The sequence below is a fragment of the Xiphophorus couchianus genome, chromosome 4, assembly GCF_001444195.1.
Source record: "Xiphophorus couchianus chromosome 4, X_couchianus-1.0, whole genome shotgun sequence".
In the NCBI taxonomy this organism is placed as follows: domain Eukaryota; kingdom Metazoa; phylum Chordata; class Actinopteri; order Cyprinodontiformes; family Poeciliidae; genus Xiphophorus; species Xiphophorus couchianus.
This window is the reverse complement of record NC_040231.1, coordinates 34,488,270-34,515,739: the sequence shown is the minus strand read 5'-3', so window position 1 is coordinate 34,515,739 and position 27,470 is coordinate 34,488,270. Positions and strand designations below refer to the sequence as shown.

Sequence of the window (27,470 nt, the reverse complement as noted above, 5' to 3'; positions counted from 1 at the left end):
AGCTGAAATGAAATGAGTTTTGATGGTACCAGTCAAAAAGAACAACAGTCTTAAAGGGCGGGTTATTTATAATGCAGGCAGCCTAGGAAGGGGCAACTGACAGTGTACTGTATTTCATGACCTTGCCATCTGATTGGCTTGTCCAGTAATCCACAACCATATAGAGAAAGTGGAGGATTTAGAGAGCTTTCTGAGATTGCAATATAAACCTTCTTTACACTTTATCAGCTTGGGACTCCATCTGTATCTGACTGCAGCAGCTCTGCCTCGGTAAAGGAAAAACTTTTCTTTATTCTCTTCATCTTGATGTTGCTTTGTTCTCTCTGTTGGCTACCTGACAGCGGCTTTTCTTTTCTTTTCTTTATTTAAGGCAGCAAATCTTTACAATGTAGAGATTTGCTGTTAACAGGTGAAGTTTTACGTGATATTACTTGTGAATGCCTTTGGTGTAGTGTGAAATTTTGTGTCTGACTTGGAAAGGATTTTGCTTTTTGAGGTAAGAAAGGGCGATCTTCTCTGTTGGCATTAAATGCTGCTGGGCCGCTCCGTGATGCGTCGTCTGTTAATGTGGAACACTGAAAGCCAACGCCAAGGTGAGGCTCTGAGTTGAAAATCAATCCAACAGTTTTTATCCTCCTGTCAACACCATGGAGGTTAGTATTTGGAGGAACACCTGGTTTGATACAGTGTTGACAGAAGTTGTGTCTCTTTAAATGAAGCCATGTCTACCAAACCCGGTCTGTAAAAATGAAGTTAAATGGTTGTGAATCCCTCAGTTTTCCTTCCACAGTTAAGCTTCCTCTTTTAGAAAACACTTAGGACACAAATGCAGAACCATATATATATATATATATATTGTTTGTTATTAGGTATTGCTGTGTCCCGATTTTCCTTAAATAAACTTGTAGCCAAGACATAGCCTCTTTTCTTCCTGTTACTACTTCAAGGAGCTCTGACATTTGCCACATCCTTCTTTACAGGGGATCTGTTTTTTTTTTCTTCATACTTGATGAAAGCTTTGGGAACAGCTGTAGACCCAGGAATAGATGTTACTCTGCTGCTCTGCTGCAGCTTCTAGGGATTACAATCAGCTCAGGCAACAGCTATGCAGCCTTAAGAGATCTGAAACTGTCTTAGTTTCTTTTTAACCCACTGACGTTACACATAAGGTTTTATATTTTGAGTGAAATACAATGTCTTGATAAAGTGTTTGAAACAGAGTTGGGAAAAAGTATTACAATATAAATCCAATATCACACAGTGTGAGAAAGATAATTGATCCAGTCACAGGACGGACAGCAGCGTAAATTACACCGGGTTACAAAAAATGATTTATTGGAAGTTGTTCATGTTTTTTCAACAGGATTCATTTGCATCGCTGAATCCAAAAATGACATTCATTCATCTCAATCAGGTTTTTATTCTGATTTTATTCACAGAAATCTGATTTTATGACTAAACTGATTACATTTTTTGACATTTTCAGTTAATTTATGTTAATGTTTCTAATCCAAAAAAGATTTTAAGAGAAAAAAATGGTTTTCTATTAATTAAATGTATTAATTGTATTAAGTGTATTAATTAAATGTTACAAACCTGGACTTCTGTAAATTGTATAATAAACACTAATAAGAGTAAGTACATGTGAATTGAACATGATGTCTTCATTGTGTAAAATTTTCCGTCACTTTCCTGTCCTGATGGAATTTCTCCTCCTGCTCATCATTCATTGATCAGATTCTCAGGAAACCGATCCAGATGAGAGAACAAGTCATGCATTTGATGTTCATGTTGCTCCATAGCTCAGAAAATTGACCTGATTGAGCAAAACCAATGTGATTTTTTGGATTCGTCTCATCAAAACGACCCTAAAACAGTGGAAAACCCCAGGCAGTATTTGGGCTGCAGACCAGTGAAATCTTTCAGACATATCAATGAATCAATAAAAACAAGTCACAATGTTGTGATCTTCCCCTCCTGATGCATACTGATTAATGTTGCCTACATATAGCTAATGTTGCCACATAGCTCCTGTCGTCAGTCTAGATGGGGCGCTCCAGTCCTCCAGAGCTCCTACCCTGTTACTTTTCTCTAACACACTTGAATAAAATGAATGGCTGCAGAGGTCAGTTGCTGCTGGTGAGGAAAGCCAGCCTTTTTACTCAGGCGTGTTGGAGCAGGGATCCATCTAAAAGTTGCAGCGTGGCAGCTCTCAAGGACTGGACATAGTCACAACTGGTCCATCTCCAGGTGGCAAAACCTAACCATAATTTTTGAAAAGCCACATGTCTAAATAATATTTTGGTGTGGTAGCCCTTCCAAAGTGGTAGCTTAGTCATAGTCGTCAGATCATAGAGTTAACAACCCTTTTGGACAGATTCTGTTTTTTGAGAATGATGTATGTCCAGGTTGGCTCGTGGTATAGACATTTGTCAAAGGACTGTAATATAATGTTTGGTAATGTCTTAAAGGGGACACTCTGGACTTGACCAACACAGAGGTCAGTAGAGCTTGATAATCCAAAATTAATACACATTTTTCCACACTTTTCGCCTCAGCTAGGCAGTATCTGGGACACAAGGATTAATAACTGAAATACTCAACAGACTCTAAGGATTCACAACATGTATACCATACCCATACTGTCTGTTTATGGGAGATTATGAGCTGTGATTTGACATCACAGGCCAACCCTGTCAACAGCCTTCAAGTATTCCATATCTGAGATCTTGACCCTGGATCTGACTTGGTTTCTGATCACTGCCTGTGATGCTTCCTGTTCCCTGATTGCTCTGATGATGTCTTTGCCTCTGTGCCTTCAACTCCCGCTTCCAGTCTCTGGATTCTGAGCACTACCTAATGGATATTGAATCTCTTTTTGTTCATTGCCCATCACTTTTGCCAATCTGGACCTAAGGACTACAGTCAAAATGACCAGTCACTTTCTCATGGTTAAATCAGACCATTGTAATGCTGCGTAAACAGGTTTACCTGGCTGGCAGAGTTTCTGGCCTGAAGTCTTTATCACTCTCAGCTTCCATCATATAGAATCCTGTTCTCTGTATGATCCTGCAGGTGAAACAATCTCTGGTAAACAGACCCTTTCCTCTCTCTCTGTCATAATATTAAGTCTCTGAAGAGGAGAGCCTGGGAAACCACCTCTTCTGGGTAAACCTTTTCTTCCTGTTCAACCATTACTTCCTGGTTGCCTATCCATCACTCGTCCTCCTATCTCTTCTGCAGGTCTGACCTGAAAACATGAAACACAAAATTGTTCCATTCCTGCTTGAACATTCTGATAAATAATATTATCGTTAAAGACTGTTTAGTCTTTTCTGGGTTATGGTTTTCATTTTTGATCCTATGTGTACTAGCATTGTTTCATATGTGTGACTTTGGGGTACAGTTTCTGTTATGTGCGGAGAACCTTAAATCCTCTTTTTACCAGATCACACAGATACGTCTGTAAGAATTATCAGAGGCACTGTTGCAAATTAAATACAGTTTATTGGTTTCACAAGTTCCTTTGGACAAAGATAGTCAGTTTATTTTATTATACAAAAACGACCACATTAAAAGTAAAAGTCTATAATGTCCCTGGAAACCTCAAAGCTGACAGACTGTTAAAACCCAATTAGATAACGTTAGACTGTTTGGGGGAGGAATAATAATAAAGAAAACACAAATACAACTAAATGCACCTAAGTGTTCCCCAACAAAAACACACTCACACAAAAAGCCCTGGTGATACAGCAAAGGAAAGAAAAACTCCCCTTCCACTAGTCTCCTCAATCTGAATAAAATAGCTTGGGACCCAGAGACAGCATAGGTCCTTTTTTATTATTTAAAACAAGCCAGAAAGCTAGACAATAAAAACTATATAAATACAGGTGAATAAAAATGTCAGGAGCGTGAGTTTGCAGCACTAGTCCTCCACATCAAACCCCATGAAAACAGTTTCAGAATAAATTACAGCAAAATGCTCGTTTTGTTCCGTTTCCTTCCTTCAACAAAACTAGCAAAAAGAAAATGCTTTTAATCAATAATAACTATCCCAAAAAAAGAAAGAAATTCTAAACTAAAACAAGAAACTGCAAGAAACAAAAAAACTACAGTCCAGTGGGTTCTATCTGTGGGTTTTGTGTTTAATGCTTATAAGTTGTCTTTGTTGCCAAAAGTTGTTAAAATATGACTGACTGGTTATTTTTTATTTAGCTGTTTTTCCTTTAACCATCCCACAGAGGGGAAACGGTATCATACATAATGATAATGTTTCCCCCATAAACCCACACAGAGGGACTTATGGGGTCTACTGGACCCTATAAGCTTTTTACTGTGTGTGCGGTCCCGGCGGGGTTGCACTGACCCCACGTGTGGTTTTACAAGGTTTTTGTGTGTGTTTGGTTTCAGGAACTCATAGGCTCCCAAAACAGAACATACAGGAGCTCGATTTTTTTCACAGATCTTGTCCCATATCTTACGGTCACCACAAAGCGAATATTTTAATAAATATGTTAAAAAATATTTTTATGTAACTTACATACCGCAACTTTAACTCTTGTTACAATGCAGGAAAGTTTCTGGTAAAGTTGCAGCATTGAGCAAAGAAAGATAAACAGCGCCACCTGGGATTATTATCCCCCAGAAAATTTAAATGAAAAAAGACACAGGTTCATTCTGCTGGAAAAAGAGACACAATTCAAATAAGATCAACAGCATTTATTTAAGAATGGCACAATAAGCACATAGAAAAGTAGAAAATGTATGATATAACAAATTAATTTGCAATCCAATCTAATACAAAAAAATAAAAAATAAAAAATTAAGGGCAATTTAAAGTTTTAAATTCTCAACATTTAGGACCTTGGCCATGTTAAAATTAAAGGTGAGATAAAGTAAGACTGTTATTAAAATAAAAACATTGTGCTTTAAAATAACAGGTAGTTCTTCCTTTTAAATCACAGGAATAACATGATTTAAAACATGTTTGCCTATCCGCTCTCCAGAGTGAAGTTATTTCAAATTTTGCTGTGACAGAAAAACAACCTCAATCTGAAAGATTAAAGCTGCTACAAAAAGCTGCTTTGTAATAATGTGAACAACAAAAACATGAACAAAATGTGTAATTATTGAGTCAAGACGACCCTTTAGTTTAACTCAGGATACAACTTCAAGAAAAGTTGACTTTTGATTTTGTTGCGCTTTAGATTCTGACCAGTAGGTGGTTGCAAGAGAAGTCAAAGTGAAGCAGGAGTGAAATTTAAAGGGAGGAAAAATAAATAGCACCTAAACTGATAGCAGTTAGAAAGGTTGAACAAAAAACCTGAAACAGATCAGTCATCCTTTACCAACCTAAAGGTTAAAAACTATGACCGAATGTGCTGTTTTTTTTAAATCAAAGAAACAACATGAGGAAATCAAGTGAGACTAGCAAGTGGCGATTGCAGAAAAAGATGGAATGTAGCTTCAACTTTCAGTAACTCCGATTGTTCTGAGGGTTTCTGTGTATTAGCTCACCTCCTGCTACTCCCCTACCACCACCAGCCCCCCACACATCCACACTGCCCCAAGTTGTTCAATCCACCTACCGGCATTCTCCTGCACACCACCTCTCCTCCAGCCCCTCTCCTTTCCCTCCCCCATCTCCACTGCAGACAACAACACCTACCCCCAGCTAACGGTGACTACAGGCCAGGTTAAGAGACAGTTGGAGCGATTACACCAGGGGAAGGCTGCAGGACCTGATGGCATTACACCACGGATCCTGAAGACCTGCTCCATCCAGCTGGCCCCTGTACTGGCACACATGTACAACTTGAGCTTGAGGCTAGAGAGAGTCTCACTGCGGTGGAAGACATCACATGTGGTTCCTGTTCCCAAGAAGCCAAGGCCATCCGACCCAGAGGACTACAGACCAGTCGCTCTCACATCTCATGTGATGAAGGTCATGGAGAGACTGGTTCTGGCCAAGTTGAGGCCTCGGTTGAGGACGTTTCTAGACCCCCTGCAATTTGCCTACCAGCCCCACTTAGGAGTTGACGATGCCGTCATCTTCCTGCTGCAACGAGCACTGTCGCACCTGGATGGTGGAGGAGACACTGTGAGAATCACATTCTTTGATTTCTCCAGTGCCTTCAACACCATCCAGCCTCTGCTGCTGGGTGAGAAGCTGCGGAGGATGGGTGTCAACGGCTCAGTGATCTCCTGGGTGACTGACTACTTGACAGGCAGGCCACAGTTTGTCAGTCTGGGCAGTGTCCTGTCTGATGTGGTGGTCAGTGACGTAGGAGCTCCACAGGGAACTGTGCTTTCTCCCTTTCTCTTCACCTTGTACACCACTGATTTCCAGTACAACTCTGAGTCATGTCACCTACAGAAGTTTTCTGATGACTCAGCGGTTGTCGGGTGTATAGGGGATGGAGGGGAGGGGGAGTACAGGACACTGGTGGACAGCTTTGTGGAGTGGTCTGACCAGAATCACCTGAGGCTCAACATTAGTAAGACCAGAGAGATGGTGATTGACTTCAGAAGGAAGAAGACACCTTCACGGCCACTGAAGATCAAAGGGTGGAGTCACTTTCTGGTGGAGGAGGTGGAGGATTACAAATACCTGGGAGTTGTAATCGGCAACATACTGGACTGGGCATCTAACACTGACGCTGTGTGCAAGAAGGGGATGAGCAGACTCTATTTTTTAAGGAAGCTGAGATCCTTCAATGTGTGCAGCAAGATGTTGGAGACCTTTTATCACAGTGTTGTTGCCGGTGCCATCTTCTTTGCTGCTGTGTGTTGGGGAAGCAGCATCAGTGCCAGCGACTCTAATAGACTAGACAAAATCATCAGGAAAGCTGGCTCTGTACTGGGACTAAGGCTGGAGTCCCTGGAAACTGTGGTGGAGAGGAGGACACTGAAGAAGGTTCTGTCTATTATGGACAATAAACAGCACCCTCTCCACCACATAGTGGACAGACAGCGGAGCACCTTCTCACATAGGCTGCTCCAGCTCCGCTGTCGTAGGGACAGATACAGGAAATCCTTCCTGCCACATGCCATCTCACTGTACAATAAAAGCTAAATCATTGTTCTGCACTAATCAGTCCAATTTTGCACAACTGCACTGTGGCACACTTGCTGTATATATATTTACATATACATACTGTATTTGCATTTTTTGAATCTTTGCAAGGACTGCTCTAAGTTGCTTTTTATATTGACAGCATGTTATATTTTATTTTTATTTTGTCTACAATTGCTACTCAGTGGTGGTTGTTGTGTGTCTTGTCTCTATGCTGTAACTGCGAAGTAATTTCCCTGCTGGGATGAATGAAGTAATTCTATTCTATTCTATTTAACATGTACTGTTTTGATTTCAAACTATCGTTGTTACACAGTCCTGAAATAGACCTGAATTCAGCTTTCTTTTATTTGTTTTAACAGATAGAGTCCAAATCCTACAGCCAACATGGCCACTGAGTGAGTAAAATGTGATTTTTTTTGTGCTTTGTATTTTTAGACCAGCAGAACATGTAACGTATAGCTTCTATTATGTTCAGAAAAAAAATTGTGTTGCCAAAGTTTCAAAACATTTTAGATAATTTTCCAGAACATTCTAAGCATTATAACAACTTAAAATCAAATCTAACTTTATACTTACTTCTACTATTTGCCCAGTAAAATGAATTTGTTTCTGCGTGCAGAAAAAGACTGTCTGCTAGACGCAAGCATACTCTGAAGGTAAGCCCACATAATTCAGGATTATATGTGTGTGACCATGAGCTATGTAATTTTACTTGGTAAATATTAACACTTTAGCACAACATTCAATCCAAGAACACATATATTTATACTTGTGCCTGAAATCATTCGTGTTTTTTCTGAAGGGTCTTTTTCTTTTTGCAGAGCTGCATGCTTGTGGTCGCAAACAATTTGCTGGAGGCTGAATCTCAGGTGAAGGCCAAAGAGAGGGAGACGTTTCTGGCGGAGAAATGTCCTCCTTTGGATGTGCCGTATTCCAGGGAAGAACTAGTGGTGAGAAGAAAACCGTCAGAATATTCTCCTGGCATTATAACGAGATACCTTCACAAAGAAGGCAAACCTTTTTCCTGACATGGATATAGATATGTTTTGTGACTTATTTGTGGGCCTTCAGATTGCAAAATTCTTAATAAAAATCTTTTACATCTTTTCTAATTTTCTTTTGTTTTCAGGAACTTTGCAAGAAACTTCATCAGCAGATCAACATCAGTGAAGAGGAGAGATACTGCACAGAATTCAAACTGAACATGGTCCTCAATGAGGTGAGAACACCTCAGTCTGCTGGTTCTGTCTGGAGGGAAACCGGCCGTGATGTCACATGTTGAACTCACTCACAAAAATGTGCTCACAGTGATCATATTCAAAAACTACCTGAAACACATAAATAACATTTTAAAATCATGAACATACCAACATTCATGTGCCTAAAATTACCAAAGGAATGAATGGTGAACTTAACACATTTACATTAAATTGAATATTAAGTTGAATCTATGATTATTGAAAAATAAATAGAATGAGTAATTGTGATTTATGAATTAGTTTACCTGGATTTAAAACCAAATGAAAGATAATGTAAGCAGAACCCTAACACTAAATTGATACCTGACCATGGCGTAATTAAAACATTCTGAACTAGTTAAACTTTTTTTATTTTCACATTAACTTGAATCATCTTGTTTTTCATAATTTCAGAGAACTGTACAGGTGAAATTGTTTATACATTAGAAGAGATTGTTGGACATGAAAAAATATTCTTTCTAGGGATGCACGACATAGTAAGGCTTATTTGGCTGATAACTGATGTCAATACAGATATTTTTTTGTATACCTACACTGTAAAAAAGTCACTGTACATAGACTTTTCAGTAACTTACTGGCAGCAGGGTTGCCAGCCAGTTACTGTAATTTTTATGATAAAGTAATTACAGTAACCTTACTATAACCTTACTGTAATTCTATTAGTTTTACTGTAATTTTATTTCAGTTTTACTGTAATTTTATTTCAGTTTTACTGTAATTTTATTGCAGGCTTACTGTAAACAAAAAGTTGTCATTTTGCAGTAGTTTACGAAACTGCAGACTTTGCTAGCTTTTAAAAGTTTAAATGTGAACTTGCACTTAATTTAACAAACTCAATTTTGTTGTAATGAAAAAAATATACATGTATATTTTGTTGTTGTCAAACAGTTTTATTGAGGAATCAGACATGAAAATTGAAACAACAATACAAATTTGTCCTCTTTTTGATGTGAACATAGAACATAAAGACAATACAAAATGAAAACAAAACAAAAGTGACATAAATAAACGGGGACATTCTCAAGACCCACCCACCTCCCCTTTCCCTAGAACTTACATCTTATCACACCGTGAATCAAATAAAATTTTCTTCAAATAGAGTTATCAATATATTGCCAAAGGGGTTGCCAAGTACTATTGAATCGCTTTAAGTTATTTGCTAATGCGAAACGCATTATTTCCAGATGAGAGAGCCTTAACAGTTCCTCCAGCCACAATTTAACCGATGGAACCTCTGATTTTTTCCAGAACATCAATACTAGCTTATTTCCTACGATAAAGGCATAACACAATAATTGTCGTTGGAATTTATTAAATTGAGAAAGCTGAACAGAAACTCCGAGTACAATCAGAAGTGGGTCCAGCCTCAACTCTGTGCGGAATATATCTGATAAAGTTTTGAATATGCCAGACCAAAATGGGGTTAATTTTATACACAAAGAGTAAGAATGGAGAAGTGTTGCTTCTGCAATATGGCATTTGTCACACAGTGGGGATGTGTTAGGGAAAATTTTATGTAACTTCACCTTACAGTAATGAAGCCTGTGAATGATTTTAAATTGAATAAGACAGTTTCTAGAATTGGCAGAACACTTATGAATATCCTCTAGTGCAGCCTTCCAGAGTTCGTCACTTATCTCCGTTCCTAATTCCTGCTCCCAGCCTGTTCTAAGGCCCTGCATGGACGGCGAGGATCTGGATAATAACAGATTGTAAATCTGGGAGATTAGATGTCCTTCCCCACCACCCAGCTTAAAGAGTTCATCAAATTCATTAGGTATTATATTCTCTAAAGTGCGCATGTGTTTTTTGACATATGCTCTGACCAGTAAGTATCTAAAATGACTGTTTATGGAGACCAACTTTGGCCTGAAGTTGAGAGAAAGAGGCAAAATTACCACCCACCAACAGGTCACCAATAGTCCTGATGCCTAAATCTTTCCATTGTGTATAACCTGAATCTAAAGTGGAAGGGACAAGTGGGGGATTCTTTGCTATTGGTAATAAGGTAGATATAGATTCAATACCAAACTGGGATTTTAATGTTTCCAAATACGTATAGTACTGTGGATGATGCGGTTATTGTTGTATGCCAAGGTATCTGTACTTGTTGGTGACAGAATAAGAGCACCAATTTCATGAGGACTGCAGTCTTCCTTTTCCATTGTGATCCAATTGGATTGTGTAAAATTGCGATCTAGCCGAATTGTAATAATGCGAAGAGTACAAGAGTAATAGTAAAATGAAAAATTTGGGTGGGCCAGTCCACCCTCCAATTTAGCCTTGCAAAGGTGAGCATTACTAATTCGGTGCGTTTTATAGTCCCATAGAAATGGAACGATTATAGAATCAAGTTTCTTAAAAAAATTCTTAGGTAAAAAGATGGGAATATTTTGAAACAGATAAAGGATCTGAGGGAGAAAAACCATTTTTATTGCATTAATTCTTCCTACCAGGCAGGGAAATGGGGAGAGATCTTCAAAACTGAATGTTATTTTGCAGCTTCACCACAAGGGGGGTAGAAATTAGCTCCATAAAGTGAATTAAAGTCCCTAGTAATCTCTATTCCAAGGTGAACTTATTATTAGCAATTCTAAATGGCATACTTTCCAAGATTGAAGAGTTTTTGAGCTTAATTGGCATCAGTTCACTCTTAGACCATTTGATCCTATAACCCGAAAACCTGCCAAACTGAGATTGTATCTAGGAGCTTTGGTATAGTACACTGAAGGTTGGTTATGAACAATAGGATATCATCCGCATATAAGGAAATTTTATTTATAATCCCTTTGGTAATCTATCCCTGTATAAGGGGGTTGGCACAAATTGATTGTGCAATGGGTTCTAGGGCTAAGGCAAAAAGTAAGGGTGAGAGCGAGCAGCCCTGTCTGGTGCCCCTATGTAATTGAAATGCAGGAGATAGTGCCTTATTAGTGACAATTCTAGCACAAGGTTTATGATAAAGGATTTTTAACCATTTTTCAAAGTGTTCACCAATATCATATCTTCTCAGGGTTGCAAAAAGGTAGGGCCATTCTATTTGGTCAAAGGCCTTTTCCGCGTCGAGGGAAAGAACAGCCAAATCAGAAGTTTCCTCCCTCCGAGAGTAGATCACATTATAAAGACGTCGCAAATTAAAGAAAGAGTGTCTGTTTGGTATAAAACCCGTCTGATCGGGATGAATTAATTTATCCATTAATAAAGTCAATCTATTAGCTAGAATTTTGGCTAGTATCTTTTGATCATAGGTTAACAGTGATATTGGCCTGTAATTACCTACTTTCTCAGGATCCTTATCCTTTTTTGGTATTAGTATTATAGTGGCTTCTCTCATAGTAGGCGGTAGGATATTATCTGAGTTTGCTTGGGTGTACATTTTTAGCAAATAAGGTGATAAAAGGTCACTAAATTCTTTATAAAATTCGGATATCCATCAGAACCAGCCGTTTTCCCACTTTTTAGTGATTTAATAGCAACCTGAATATCTATGCATGAGATATTTGCATTAAGAGAGCTCTTGTTTTCCTAAGTGAAAGTTTGGAGATTACAACTATCTAAAAACTTCTGTATAATTAAATCATCTTTTACAGCATTGGATGAATACAATGATTCATAAAACTGTTTAAATCTGTGATTAATGTCTTTGTATGAGGTTAAAATTTCCCCATTTTCTGATTTAATTTTGTTAATTGTACGGTCACTTTCCATTTTCCTTAATTGTCTAGCCAATAATTTATTAGGTTTTTCCCCAAATTCAAAATATTTCTGTTGAGTAAAAATGAAAGCTCTAGTAATGTGATCTGACAATAATTGATTATATTTGTACCTCAGTGAAAGAATATTTTTATGAGTTTCTGTAGAGGGGTGTGTAGCGTTATCCTTGTCCAGACGCCTAATTTGTTGCTTTAAATCCACCAACTCTCCACAATTCCTTTTCCTCCTTGCTGCTTGAAAAGATATAATACCTCCCCAGGCTTTCATAGTTTCCCACAGTATTGAAGGAGACGTTCCCGGAAGGTCATTCATTTAAAAAAAAAAAGTAATTTGCTCTCTGATAATCTTACAGAATTCTGGCTCCCTCAACAGATGTGGGTCTAATTTCCATGTTCTTTCAGTTTGGTTCAAATGATCTAAATGTAAATCTAGAGAAAGGGGGGCGTGATCTGAAATTGCTATATTATGATATTTTACTTCACTAGTATAGGGCAATAATTTTGCATCCATCATTAAATAATCAATCTGTGTGTGAACATTTGAGTGAAATGAATAGGCTCTCCTCTGTGGGTTAAAAATCCTCCAGCTATCAAATAAATTAGAGTTATTTAGGTATTCCTTAAGGAAAAAATTAGAGGTCGGTGCTGTACGTGTTGACGAGCAGTCTAAGTATGGATCTAAAACAAGATTTAGGCTCCCACCAATGATTAGATTAGTCTGCGAAATGTCAGGTATTTGGGCTAAAACATGTTTGTAAAAAAGTGGAGAGTTTATGTTGGGGCCATATATATTAACCAGAGTTACAGGAACAGAGTACAATTCTCCAACTAATATTAAATATGTGCCTTCCCTGTTGAATATGGTTGATTTATGGGTAAAAGGTGTACCTTTTTTGAATAATATTGCCAAGCCTCTAGCTCTCACTGCACAAGTAGAATGATAAGCTTGTTCTGTCCACCTGCATCTCAGTTTTATGTGCTCATTCTTATTAAGGTGGGTTTCCTGAAGGAAAATTACATCACTGGACAATGTTTTTAGGTGTGCTAATATCTTACCCCTCTTAACAGGATTATTCAAACTTTTAACATTCCATGTGACCAAGGTAACTTGTCTGCCCTTCTTTGTTTGTGTTGTATTAACCTGCATAACTCAGATTAGAATAAAAAAGAAAATAGAAGTCCTCATAAGTGTGAAAGAGATGATTATACATCATATATAAAAGTCCCAGCCCAACCCAAACAAAATGCTTACTGTCTTGCCTATAGAGCTTTTGAACTGAAGTCACTGTGTATGACGTTTACGTCTCGCGCAGTCGCTCGGCGCCATTTTTAAAGGCCACAGACCAAAACAAACTTTATTCCGGTATTGTCATTGTGCTACCGACCGCATTGAAGTTGTTTTCAAGTTGGATATTGAATTTTCACGCTCCGCGGAGTAAGGGATGTTTAGCTCAATATTGATCCGATTTATGAACGCTAATTCCAGCCAGCTGTTCTCTACCGCTCCCTCCTCAAGCTCTGGGAGGTTCACTTGGGGACCGTCAATTTCCGAACCAAACACTCCTGTAAATAAATGCCTTACCTTGTGACTAACTGATACAAAAAGTGGTAATTCATGCTATTATACGAGGCACACTATCTTCTATTAAAATTTTAAGTAATATTCAATATTTTAAATAATTTTAATATTAAATAATGTTTTCTTCAATAGCTTCCAAATTGTGTGCTTCATTAACTCAAAATCAATGTGAAATGATTCTACTACTAATGCTGATGAGGCCCTTTTTAAAAATTTTTTAAACAATTTTCTATTTAAAAAATATTTTAAAACAAATATCCATAAAGTGTATTACCTCAGATGATCATCACATTTGTTACCTGTAATGTTCAATTACATAAAATTCTAGGACAGGATCTATTTCATTACATGTTCACTTCTTACCTGAAATATGTTAAATACAATAAATATTTCTTAAAGTGTGATCTTTTCATAACATTTACTTGTCACCTTTATCGTTTACTCTGAACTGTTTAATTACACATTAAACATTTAAAGATGGGCTCTTTCATCTGGTTTGATTGTTACATTAAATGTTTATTGCAAAATGTCTGATTATATAATTGTTTACTTTAATCACATAAAATGTTTGTTTAAAAATATAATCTTTCATTACATGTATGTTTATTACCTGAAATATTTTAAATATCAAATTTTCACTTAAAATGTGATTCATTTCATCATTGAATCAAACGTTTCAAGAATTTTTACCACATTAAATTATTAAATGAGAGAAAACAGCCACATCCAACTGAACACATATTTCAACACAAATGGTTCATGTTCCTCTTCAGAGTGTGCAGCCTTGCTGAGCTTCTCTCCTGGGGTTTCCTCCTCAGCCTCTACAACTTGCTCCTCTTCAATGGACCTTCATTGCCGCTTTTCACTGGCTGATGCCCATTCTACGTAGTAGCGCGGCTACAACGTGCGTGGCCGTCTCACAAACACAAGCTTCCCGTTAGCTATAAGTACAGCATAATGGCAGAACTGATACAACTTCTACACCAGGGGTCACCAACACGGTGCCCGTGGGGACCTTGTCAGTCGCCCGCAGAGCAAGTTCTAAAAATAGCCATTGTCATTCACTGTCAACAAAATTAATTTAATATTTTTACATTGAATTAATAACATTTGTTTATATTTAGATTTTTTTTAAAGTAAATTGCAAAAAATGTTTAAAATAAATTGTTTATGCATAAAACTCTTTTCTATGGTTAAAGTTCGGAACTATGCGCACTCGTGACAGATCTCAAAAGACAACATAACCATTTTCTCATCTTCAGAAGACAAATTTCTGATTGATGACTTTAATTCAACCTTTCCTGTCCATTCTACAGGTCAGGGACCTAAACATCAAGATCGTGGATCTCAGAGGAAAGTTCAAAAGACCACGACTGAAGAAGGTGCGTATGTCCGCCGACGCCATGCTGAAGGCTCTGCTGGGCTCCAAACACACGGTCAACATGGACCTGAGGGCCAACCTGAAGCAGGTCAAGAAAGAGGTCAAAGAGGAGGTAAGCTGTTCAGCATGAACAAACTTTGAAAACTAACTAAACTCTAAACTTAGAATGACAAACAAAACAATGTTCCACTTAATGTTTTGGTTAGACCTGTCAAATGTTTCGATTTAGAGATTGTTTCGATTTAGTTTTGGCCTCTAGCTGACAGGATTTGAAATAGAAATAATTAGAGATGTCAATGTTAACACCAATTTCCTCACAGATGATTTGTACGTTTGATTTTTCAACTGCAAAAACTAAGAATTTCTTCCTTGTGTTTTCAGGACAAGCAGCTGCGTGATGTGGGAGACTGGCGCAAGAACATTGAAGACAAGTCTGACAGGAAGAAGATGTTTGACAGTTAAATATTGTATCTATCAATGTCTAACAGCCCTAACAGAAGGATGTTTTTTTTAGGTGGTGCTTAGAGGTCATGAGCTGTCAATATCACACTTACAGAAGAAAATGTTCTTATGGTCTTACTAACTTTCTAAAAACAGCTACTGACTAGACAGTTTGTTCAGGTATAAAACAAACATTCATATTGTGTATGCCTTGGTTATAACCTGAACGCATCAACATGGAATGAGAAGCTGAACTTGTCTTGCTACTTTTCTGGTTCTGATCACTTCAGCAGGTTGTGATAAAGCTGAAGCAACTTTAATTTGAAATGATAAGATGAGAGTGACACAACAGAGCTTTCCTCATATTTGAAGGATTGTTGTTTTTTGAAGCAGAGTCCATTTCCACCATTTTAAAGGTGTAATTTCAGGCAGATGTGTTGCACACAACCACTTAATTATTTTCTGAAACAAGTTTTGTTTCATCATTTTGAAGACATTCAGTGAATTATCTGCTGTGAGTAAAGCATTGACAACTCATAGCCCCTCAGCAGAATCCCACTAAAAATCTCAGAACTGTCCCTTTGATCACGGTTTTTAGGGCTAAGTCGAAGGTGATGTCATCGTCTGCACACGTAGGAAACTTTACAGGTTTAAACTGTAGCAAAATGCTTTTCCAACAAAAAAGCCAATAAAATTTACAAATACTCCTGATCGTCCGATGTAGATCAGAAGTATGACCTCTGGCTGGCCATACTAAAGTTTTAATAAGTTTAAAAACTGCATCTATGTAATGCATTACAAGAAAGTAATACTTGTCATCCTTCTTAAAAGACAATTAACAATGAGATTAGAACTGAGTGTAAGTACAGCCCTTCACATTACATTTTATTCAAAATTACTGCAAGGAAGAACTGGAGCCTGGATTTTAGATGCCACTTTTCACAGCAAAATCTCTTATGAACTTATGAAAAGACAAGAATTACTAATATTAATGCCAAATTTCCCCCATTTATGTCTGACGATAATGGCTTTTTTTTCTGTTTTTTTTCTTTGCTTTGATTCTTGACCTGAGATATGATTTTCTTTCCTATTATAGAAGAGACAGAAATTCATTCAAGCTTCCTTTGGAGTCCTTATTTGAAAAGCTTTAAAACAGCAGTTTAATGTAAAAATTAACTAAACATCAAAATGTTCATTCTGTTTCATGTAGCATGTTGTCATCTTGTCTAAGAAAATCTCAAATTAAATGCAGAAGCCTCATCTCATTTGTTGTTGGACCTAAAGTGTTTTCTTCATTAGAGGGATTTCTTGTTTTACATGGGGAGTTGTGAGCTGAGTCAAGTTGCTGTTGTGAGACTATGAAGTAATTAAAACAGCTGCTTTCCTAACATTTTAGTTTTACTGTTTTCATTTCATAGATATTTTTAGCTGACTCAAATCATGAGTACTGCAATTTAATTTAATATTAATTTACTAAAACTAAACAAAATCATAGATAAGGAAAACACACCAGAGGTTTTAATCAGATTTGTTGCTGATAGTAATAATTGGAAAAGTAAAAAGAAAGTGTTGCTCATATACAGGATTTCTTTACATGGTTTGACTGAAATCTTTACTTTTGAAACTGTATTATGTAGTTTTAGGTAATAAAACCCAAAAATCTTAACTTGGCAGAAAAGGGAAGCTAATTAGTAAAAAAAAAAAAAATTAAATTCTTTACCAAATTAGCCTTAAATTTCGGAATCACTGTATTTAGATATTTTTTTGCATACCTGTACTGATAGGACCACATTTATTTGCAGCTGATGGATATTCACAGATAAATAAGGCCTATTATTCCTGCACCTCAAATATCACTTTTTACTGATGCACAAAAGATAATCTAAATATTGCAAAATTTAAATGATATAAATCAGGATCAGAAGGTTTTCAACATTCAACATTAAAACTATTTAATTACAAAAACTTGCAGTCTGAACACTTTGATGACACACATGATATCATGTTCAAAGCATAAGTGATGTATGAACAAAGGTGACAGTGACACAAAGTTTGCTGTGGATACAGAGGGAGGATAAATATAGTCAGAGAGATGTCAGACAGGCCTCCATTCCAACACTTGATAGCCTAAACAGGGTCTTGTGTTTTTTGTTACCCACTTGACGAGGTGATATTTGATATTAAAAGACTGAACTGAAGCCGAACACTTTTGTGAGAAAGTGTGGTTCCTGGGAATCGAAAGAGACCCAGAGCAGACACAGTTTTAGTGAGGATGGTAAAGGAGGGAGGGAGACAGGAGTTCCACCAGAGGACAGGATGGGAGAGGGGGGTCGGATTCTGGAACCAGTCCAATAACAGCGGAGTCATTTCTGAACTTCAGGAGAGAGGCCCACTGAGGAGCAGACAGTTATGTACTGAGAGAAGATGTGTGGGGAGGGAACACACCCCTGGGGGACACCTGTGCTGATCTGTGACAGAAGGTGGTCCCCCGGTGCCGGTCAGTCAGGAAGCTGGTGATCCACCGACAGGTGAATGTCTGAGCTGATGGTGTTCAACTCAGACATTCCCTGGTTGGTCAATATGGCACAGGATGAAGTGTAGCCCAGGTTGACTGAATCATCTGCCGACGTTTTTGCTTTGTGAGCAAAACGCCGTTCTTGGGGAAGTGCTGTTGAGCGACAACAAACCTAGTCAGAGCATTATATAACTTTCAGGCCAGAGACCTTTCTATCTCTGTATTGTCCTATGATAATCTGGTGAGGTGTGCTATTATAGCACAACAAGTAAAGGAGGAGATTTGTGCAGTGGTGTTCTGAAACCGCATGTAGAGCTGGTGTCTCCAACTCCAGTGTTTGAGAGCTTCTGTCCTCCAGCTTTTAGCCACATTCCCTCTCCAACACAGCTGAGGCCATACATACACAGCAACTCCAGGTTTGGCAGAGGCCTGATAACAAACCTTTCTTTTGATTGATTTAGGTGTGATGGAGCACCTAACGCTTGGTTGACACGTTAGAAGCTCCTGACATAGAACATTAATCCTCAATGCAGTTCAGCATGTGTCAGAACCAAGCAGTGTTAACTGAAAGACTCGACGAGAATGAAGATTTGATAGGACTAAGGCAAAACAAAGAATAACAATTTGGTGTGGGTTTACAGGTATGTGTGTGTGTGTGTCTGCTAGCAAGCAAGATGACGGACAAAGCAAGAGGAGGATACACAAGATGGCAGATGGCGCTGTGTGGTGATGTCGCACTCTAAACTACCATCAAGTTTACGAAGTGCTTGTGAGGAATACTTGTACAGATGTGTGATTGTGCTGCAATGCTCGGTTGATCAGTGAGCTGCATTACAAACAGCGTGCTGTTTCCAAGGTGACAGAGCAAAGGAGACTTAATCTATCAAGACTCTGGAAACTGTGCCACCATTCTGCCAGTTTTATTTGTGTCTTTGCTCCACTACCACTGATTCAAATGTCCCAACTACCTCCTCCCCATGTCCACGTTCTGCAGAGGCCCCCTGGTGCACCATCAATTGGTCCAGGTGTGTTAAACCGGAGAAAGAGTCAAAACTTGCTGTCTTCTTAAGAAGTTACTTTTTTCTAAAGGAACAAGAATGGAAAATGGAGAAAGATCATATTTTGTACATTAAACTGTCACATTTTGTAGATAGTTTAATGTAAATTACAATCGCACCCAGGCAGGGGTCAAAGCGAATGCTTCTGGAAAACCTGCCCACCTGAAATTACCCCCCCTTATTTTTATAACTTGTGTTAATATGAGAGGTCTCCTGGCAGCCAGAGAAAAATCTGGAAGCCTTTCTGTGGACAGATTCACATCTCCAACCATTAAGCCAAAGTGAAATGCTTACCAGGCAGTAAATGAGTTGGTGATATTTATAGAGTGAAGGGTAGGGGAGCATAAGACTTTATTTGGAGTAATAGTGTTATTGGTTCTTGAGCACCTCTATGCCCTGCTTCTGTTTCTGCACTCACAGGTGACTTGAACAACAGCGTAATCATGTCTGTGTTAAGAAAGGTAAAGAAATTTGAGTCAAAATGCTTTTTTTTTTTTTTTTTTTACAGCTTGGAGACAGGTGTACATCACACAGCAGGTCAAGCGCAAAGTGTGATAGCAGATGTTAGATTATTTGGATCAGCTGAGAGTAAAACTGCATCTCACTGAGACCTTTAACTCTTTGTCTCCTCTCATAGCTTGAAAGTCAAATGTAAAGTGTGACAGACTGTTTCCAAAGCACTTCTCCAGCAGAAACATGGGGTGACTGGTTCTCAAGAGTAATGTCCTTCTGCTGGATACGTGACACGCTAACACTAACAGAGTGGGCTCTGGGATGCAACACATTCCTTCTGCAACAGGGGAAATCTTCTTCATGATGGTAGGAACTACAGAAGATATTTATTTAATGATGAAACAACTTTTCTTTCCCAGTTTGGTGACGGATAAGGTGATGCTGCAGTGAAGATATTTTTTTTGTGTGTGTGTGATTTCATTTTCTTCATAACTTTAGCTAAAACTCCTGGGGAATTATTATCATCAGACCTGAAACTTGAATACGTTTCTGACTTTTTCAGCCCATTTACTCCCCTGTACAAGATTCAAATAGAAAACAAATAGATGCTCCTCCTTGATGAGATGAAGTTGGGGGATGGTGATATTTCAGGCGCTTGATGGCTGATTGGACTGACGATCTTGTATTTCCATAAAAAGCCACTCCACATCCAGAACTGAAGCCTCATATATAAAAACGCCCTGATGGTGATTTGTTCTCACTGCCTCTACTGACCTCCTTCTTGGCTTTCTGTTTCATTGTAGGTGAGACCTGGCTGCTTTTCTACCTCCTTTTTTTATTCATGGTGTCTCTGTACAGCTGGTACATGCATATGGACTTTATTATTAGCATGTTAAAGTGCTAAGGTGATGAAATCCTGCAATGCAGAAGGCAAAAAATTCAACAAGGAGGCAAAGAAATTTCAACTAAGGAGCTATTATTTGCTTTTTTCTCTTTTTTCTGACATGACTTTTTAGGATTTGTGGCATGTATTTGGTTTTCAATATTGGTTTGTATATTTTATACAGTAAAATACTGTTGTTATGCTTAGAACAACGTGAGGGGTGATTTATAAATAGTTTTTAAAAAAATATTTATTTGAAATTTCTAATTATTGCTTGAGGAACTTATTCTTTTGTTCTCATGTTTATGACATCAGGTTTATTTTTTCTTCACAAATGTGCATAGCTAAGTGTCGGCTGTTAAGGTTCCTGGAGATGCATGTGGTTCACAAAGAACAGAGGCTCCCTGAACACAATAGAGATTTCTCACCACAAGTAGAACAGTTTAATGTGGAGGATGAAAAAAAAAAAAGATTTACAACAATGTTTTAATGTATCAGGATTTAAAAAATGAATATCTCCTTTTAGTTTATTGAAACACATTTGGTGTGATGTTACATATTAAATGTTTAACTGAGTTGAAAAATGTCTTTGAAAAAAAAAATCATGCTTTTACAAAATAAAGGTCACATTTGTGTTTTCCTATAAAGTTTATTAACAAACCTATTTTTCTGTTTGTTGACATTGTGTCAAAAGCAGCTAAGCTGCCTGAAATTGATTATACTATAATAGAATTTGACTGGGGATCGGAAACCTTGATCCGGTACACTCTGAGTCTACTGGACTTACAGTCCAAAGACTTAGAGTGACTTAAGTCCAGTGTGTGTGGGTGTGTGTGTACGTAGGTGTGCTTGTGTTTAGTGGCTGCTATTAAAGATGCTGTTGCAGCACATTCACATACAAAGTTATTTTCTGCAATAAGAATTAAGTGCTAATTCCCACAGGATGTTTGGCTTATCCCACTCTCTGTGCCAGCTGTGACATCTGACCCTACCCCTAAACTTAGCTCTATCACCCCTGAGCTGCTCATTAAAAGTTTTAATAGGCAACATTGGGACACTGCGGGGCCTCTCATGTCATAAGATGCTTATTTTTCTTCTGCTGTTTCTCTTTTCCAAACAGGCTGTGAAAGAAAGAAACTGCCAACATGTCTGAGTAAGTTCTCTTTTTCCTTTCCGCTGAAGAGACAGTGTGTGTGTTTTCAGATCTTTGGCTTAACTTGACTGAGAACATATTCATAATGTGCAAACTTTAGCTCAAAAGCATCAACTCTTATAGACACTGACACATAAAAGAGGAAACAGATGTATGAAATTGATTAGAGTCCATTTTAATATTCAGTATGTTTCATTTTGTTTGTGTCTCTCACAGGAAGAAGATGACTTCCAGCCGCAAGCACCACCTGAAGGTAAAGCAGTCTGCTTACTGGGCTGGGCCTTCATCATGTGTTATACTGATTCAGAACACACTCTGCTAAGCAAAACCTTCACTGCAATAGTCATTACATTACACAACACAGTTGTTGCTAATCTAATTCTGGTAAAACAGTCTGGAAAAAAGTATCTTAGAATGTTATCAATATATTTTTGTTTCTTAAAAAATGTCTTTAAAAAAGTTTTAATGGGTCCTTTAAGTTACTGACAGTCAAGTTAATGATTGAGTTCATGGTGTTTGACTCAATCATTTGACTCTCAACTAGTTTAGTTTGTTTTAATTACTTACTGCGTACCATTTCTCTGTTCACTAAACATTCCTATACACTTCCTCTCATGTCCCCTGTTTGCAAAATTCACTTGCATCCAATCACACAGCAATGCACTAAGCAACTAGCCCAAGTACAAAAGTGTGTTTGGGATGTAGTTCATGTTATGGATGTATTTACATTAATCTCATTTCATTCTTTTGGTTTAGTGATGACAACTTACTTTTTTGTGTTTTATTAACTTAAAAGTAAAAAAATGTTAACTTAAAGGAACTTTTTATTTTGACTTTACCTGAAGCAATTAAGTTTAATGCCTTTTTCGTATCCTGACGTCTGACGCCGTGACACAAGCTTCACCAGAGACAGATCCTGTACCAACCAGGGTGCTGCGGTGATGCAGGAACGCAACACCAGATCATGTACCACATAAGGAGGCCTTAGTCCTTGATGTGGCCGTCGCAGGTTCAATTCCAGGCCTGTCGGCCTTCCCAGCATGTCTTCCCCCTCTTTTATTACCCACTTTCCTGTCTAACTACTCTCAAATAAAGGCTGTTTGAGCCAAAAAACTTTTAAAAAATATATCCTTTATTAGTTTATTTCTTTATTTAAAGAAAAATAAATAATTAACTTTACTTTGCTCAGGTGTAAAAGCCCATCTGAACTCTGGTGCTGCAAACAAACCACCTCTGTTCTGCCTGAAAACTTGGAGCTTTATTTTCAAGTGAACCTTGTTGTGATCCGGTTACGGTTGAAATGGAACTGGACCATCAAGAGAAGAAGTGATGATGTGTCCTAAATGTAGTAATTTCCAGACATATATGATACCTAAAAATGTTTAAGTTCTCTCTCTACATTTGTCTCATGAGCACTGAAGAACTTGCTGTCTGGCTCGCTGCCTCATGAGGAGCTCTTAGCCTTGTGACATCGCTGTAGCACAACCAGCTCATCATGTTGTCCTGGCAATTCTTCTGAAAGTAAAGCAAACCAAATGAAATTATGAATTTTTCTTTATTGACCACCCAATCAAAATATGTCCTCCACTCTATTCTAGAGTGAAAATCTCTTTGACTGCCTGTTCATTCATGCTCTTTGTTGAGAATTGTTGATCTTTGTCCCGCCACAGGGTCTTATTTTATTTTTAAGGGAACATTTCATAATTCATTGCTGTCATGGATGTTCTTTAAACAGAACATATTGCTGGAATATTTGGTGAAGTTCAACACTTTCTTTTGGCTGCCAATGAATTTCTGTGTCAGTTTAGGCAGAATGATGCAAGATTTACAGTTTTCTCTTAAATATGTTTTCTTGGAAGCCAGGATTGTGGTGTGTTGTGAAACACCTTTTCTCTTATTTTGTGAACATGGAGCATGATTGGGTGCCTACTAGCTTGACTGCCTCCCTGTGCAATTCCACTTTAATCAAATCAAGTGGAGTCATGGTCTGACAGTTCTCTGTCAATAACAAACTATCTCCAAAGTTAGGCTACACTCAGCCAACACACTACTCATTTAAAGAGCCCCAAGTGCAGATCAAATCCAAAGTTGAAGAATTTCTGCAAAAATAAAACAAAAAAACATTTCGTAATTTATTTTACAGTGTATATATCTTGTTAGCTTTTTTCAGCATTATTATGGCTGTAGGTTTAATCTGCCTTTATAATATTAGTCAAATAATCTATATAATGATAGGAAAAATGAATGTTTACCATGATATTTATCTTTGTGTTTTCATTATGTTTCTTACTGCACTATACAATTTCACTAACTTACACAATGTTTATCCTCAGTACATATTTGAATATAGTAAGTTTTCCCCCCGTGGGAATGTTGGCGTGGGAATCCCTTTTGATCTCCAGCCATGATACTTTTTCTCCTACTTTTTCTAGATTACTTTCAATTTTAAATATTTTTGCGCCTATTCTGAGATTTTTTTTAAATACAATATTAACATGTGAGAACAGTGTTTTCTGACTTGTGGCGACAGAAACACGTTGTGATAATGCATCACTTTAAGAATTTTAGAACTTGATGAAGGCTTATTTGCATTTAGAAACTAGAATGTAATCATAAACATGAATATGGCTAGATTACTGGTCCCCATCTGATGTCAGTCAGTGTTTCCCAATTTCAGCAAACCCGATTACAGGACATCAGGAGATGAAGAGCCTTGCTGTAGAATGTTGTTTAATTTGCTAAGGCTCTTGATAAATTTGTTTTGTCACTATCAGAACTATTATTCAGTTTCCACTGACTGGAGTTTCAGGGTTAAGAATAGGGTTAGGATCAGCCAACACACTGACCCTAACCCTACTGACTGACTTTCACTCCAGTCAGTGGAGAACAATATCAATGGTCCTGAATGGAAATAGAAAAATTGAGGCGAGTGTAACAGATGTGGAAAGGAATAGTACTCTGCGTTGGGTTTTTTTTTATTTCCTATAAGACAGTGGAACACACTCAGCACCAGGTATGATAGACGATCACTGTCACAGTCCAGCAGCTCCGTTAGGCAGCCTCTGCCTTTTTTATAGATTAACAACAAATGGACTAAAGAAAAGTAAAATCTTGCACAAATCAACATCAAACCACAAAATAAATCTGTGTATCCATTACATACCTATAAGACAGTGGAACACACTCAGCACCAGGTATGATAGACGATCACTGTCACAGTCCTGCGGCCCAACAAACACATTTTGGAGGGAAACTTTATACAAACTTAATAAAGGTAACAAATTAACTTTAACCAACACCAAAGTTTGTTTTAAAAACACTTGCACAGTTAACCTTATATTTTTGCAGAACAAAAGCTGTGAAAACTATTTTTAACAACATAAACATTATTAAAAGTGAGAGGTAGCTTTAGCACGCGTCTTACCAGCAGCTCCGTTAGGCAGCCTCTGCCTGGCTGCTGCAGCTACGTCACTGAACATTGCTTTGTGCAACACTAATAACGTTTCCCCCAAAACAATATTTACATTAGGAACCAAAAATAAAAGCAGTCAAAACAGAAATAGCCATGTCAGCAGACATGTTAATTCGACAAAATAGAAATAAAAATGTTTTGGGAAGGTTCATAAAATAATAAATAAATAAAATTAACTCAGCTACACGAGGAAAGTTAGACAATTTAAGAAAGTTTTTAGTACTCCATTTCTAAACCAATCCTGATTCCAATCTCACCAAATAACGGAGTTTTTGATTCTTTAAATGTCTCATGAATAGAAACAGAAATAGTTTTACTGTTCTGTATATGAGCAGCAAGTTAAAGGTAAACAAAGGCACACATGTTCAAGATTAGGTAAAAAGTATAAGGAAAAAAAAGCAAGACTGAACTGTAAGGGTAAATATACTATCTAAGAAAATAATACCCCCAACTATCTATCTATCTATCTATCTATCTATCTATCTATCTATCTATCTATCTATCTCTCCGTCCGTCCGTCCGTCTTTCTATAATCCAATATATGCAGTAATATGCATACTCTGATGTGCTTTTGCTCAACTTTGTTATCAAATTCATGTCAAAATTGGAAACATTTACTTTTTTAAGTTTGTAAATCTTTCTAAGAAAAACTCAACAAATAATAAATCTGAGCGACATTTTCTTTCTCATAAAAAGCAGCATTTGCATCAACAAAGCCTGAAAGTCTATTGAATAATAAAAACGATTCTTTCATGAAGGCCTATCCTCTGTCCTTCCCCTCAGAGTTTGGTTCTGTCGGTGGCTGCAACCTGGCTTGAGAAGGAGAAGAAGGATCTGGTTGTAGCCAAGGAGACCTACATGGCTGAGAACTGTCCTGCACCAAACCTCAGTGGAGACCAGGCCACCCTCATGGTGAGAGACCCTCAGCTTCACAACACAACGCTCTGATAGAGACCCTCTATCAGTATCTCTGTGTGTTCCATCAGTTCATTAATGAGACTAGCAAAGACTGGTGTCCATTAGTCTTGGTCAAGAAAGGTTTCATTTAGTTTTGCTCAGTTACGTATTTACATTTCATTTGGTCATCTTTTAAAACGTAACTTAAAACTAATCACTATCTGCTTTCTAATATCAATAAGTAACCATCACTTCTCAATTAAAACAAGGAAACCTGCAAAAAGTTACACGCTGTCATCGACAAAGTGGATGAAGAGAGATATGACTTGGAGGCCAAAGTTGGCAAGGCTGATAAAGAGGTAGATCTTCTGAAGATTTTATCGTACACTTTCATTGATCTCATCATGATGTTGGAATGAAAACCATCAAGCACATCTGTTTGGAAGCATGCTGTTAGAAGACAACAGGACACTGGTCTTTAGTTTCAGTTCGATACTGCTCCGTTGCTCCCAGATTGAGGACCTGAAGATCAAAGTGGTGGATCTGGCTGGAGTGAAGAAGCCCGCCCTGAAGAAGGTGCGTATGTCCGCCGACGCCATGCTGAAGGCTCTGCTGGGCTCCAAACACACGGTCAACCTGGACCTGAGGGCCAACCTGAAGCAGGTCAAGAAGGAGACCAAAGAGGAGGTGAGAATTTTGTCGAAGGAAGCTTGGACCAGCTGTTGTTGCGTTTTGCTAACAGTTGACTGCGTGTGTTGGTGTGTGTGTGTGTGTGTGCTTCAGCCCACAGAGGCAGTGGGTGACTGGCGTAAGAACATTGAGGACAAAGCTGACAGGAAGAAGATGTTTGAGAGCGCTTAAAGAACTGACCTCTACACCTTCAGTTGCTCTGGGCTGTTTACACGCTTCTGAAATGTCTTACATTCTTTATCAAATCATCTTTTGTTTCATAAACGAGTGTGTTTCAGCCTGCTTTTGTTATTGTACATCTGTATAGTGCATTAAGCAGCATTAGCTAGAATGGTTGACCGTCCTCTGGATGGTGGGTTATTCAAGCCACAACATTTTTAGGCAACAAGCATCCTCGTCTAAGACACCAAACCCAATACTGTCCCTCATGTGTTCCTTACTTATCAATGTGAGATTTTAAAAAATAAATTGAATGCAATAGTTTAGATGAGTAAAGATGCCTTTGTTTTACAATTCCAACTAGCTTTTTTATGTCAACATGTTCTGTTTCATACATAATAACTTATCTTTAAACTCAGTGAGAGACAACACTGTAAAACAGATGCATTGGCTACATTAGGACCCGTGGCAAGGTTTACCAAACTTACCTAATTTTTCTGTAACACCAGTCTAGTGCATTAAATGTGTGCCTTTGTATTTACGGTTCAGTGAAAGCCAACATTTTATTGTTGCAGAATGTTAGGCATGTTTATTTGGTAGAACACTCAATTATCAATTTTCTACAACTTTCAACAAAAATCCAGCACTTTCTGTTTGCTCATAGCTAACCACAATACAAAACGAGACCCTAACCCTCAACCTGGTAAAATTGTGTAGCGGCTACAGCTTTATTAGTCTA

The 27,470-nt window shown here is 37.9% G+C and overlaps 2 protein-coding genes and 1 long non-coding RNA gene across 5 annotated transcripts; 2 read left to right on the top strand and 1 right to left on the bottom strand.

Annotated features, from left to right (window-relative positions):
• The first annotated feature begins 172 nt into the window (after positions 1–172).
• On the top strand, positions 173–16,841 carry LOC114143137 (troponin I, fast skeletal muscle-like). 2 transcript variants are annotated; one of them, XM_028014937.1, is made up of 7 exons: positions 173–270; positions 7,438–7,473; positions 7,698–7,734; positions 7,900–8,028; positions 8,208–8,297; positions 14,946–15,122; positions 15,392–16,841. In XM_028014937.1, the coding sequence occupies exons 2-7, from the start codon at positions 7,463–7,465 to the stop codon at positions 15,470–15,472; spliced, it is 525 nt and encodes a 174-aa protein (XP_027870738.1). In that variant the 5' UTR covers positions 173–270; positions 7,438–7,462; the 3' UTR covers positions 15,473–16,841. The 2 variants fall into 2 exon arrangements, with proteins under 2 accessions (XP_027870738.1, XP_027870739.1); XM_028014938.1 differs by lacking the exon at positions 173–270 and adding an exon at positions 491–593.
• Positions 16,842–20,199: 3,358 nt separating this feature from the next.
• Positions 20,200–27,057, top strand: LOC114143139 (troponin I, fast skeletal muscle-like). 2 transcript variants are annotated; one of them, XM_028014940.1, is made up of 7 exons: positions 20,200–20,280; positions 21,481–21,513; positions 21,730–21,766; positions 25,769–25,897; positions 26,152–26,241; positions 26,396–26,569; positions 26,666–27,057. In XM_028014940.1, the coding sequence occupies exons 2-7, from the start codon at positions 21,506–21,508 to the stop codon at positions 26,741–26,743; spliced, it is 516 nt and encodes a 171-aa protein (XP_027870741.1). In that variant the 5' UTR covers positions 20,200–20,280; positions 21,481–21,505; the 3' UTR covers positions 26,744–27,057. The 2 variants fall into 2 exon arrangements, with proteins under 2 accessions (XP_027870741.1, XP_027870742.1); XM_028014941.1 differs by having other exon boundaries at positions 20,202–20,276.
• Positions 24,673–25,172, bottom strand: LOC114143146 (uncharacterized). Its single transcript, XR_003595174.1, has 2 exons — positions 24,938–25,172; positions 24,673–24,734 (listed from the first exon to the last, which is right to left on the bottom strand). It is a non-coding gene; the product is annotated as an uncharacterized LOC114143146 (long non-coding RNA).
• Positions 27,058–27,470: the final 413 nt, after the last annotated feature.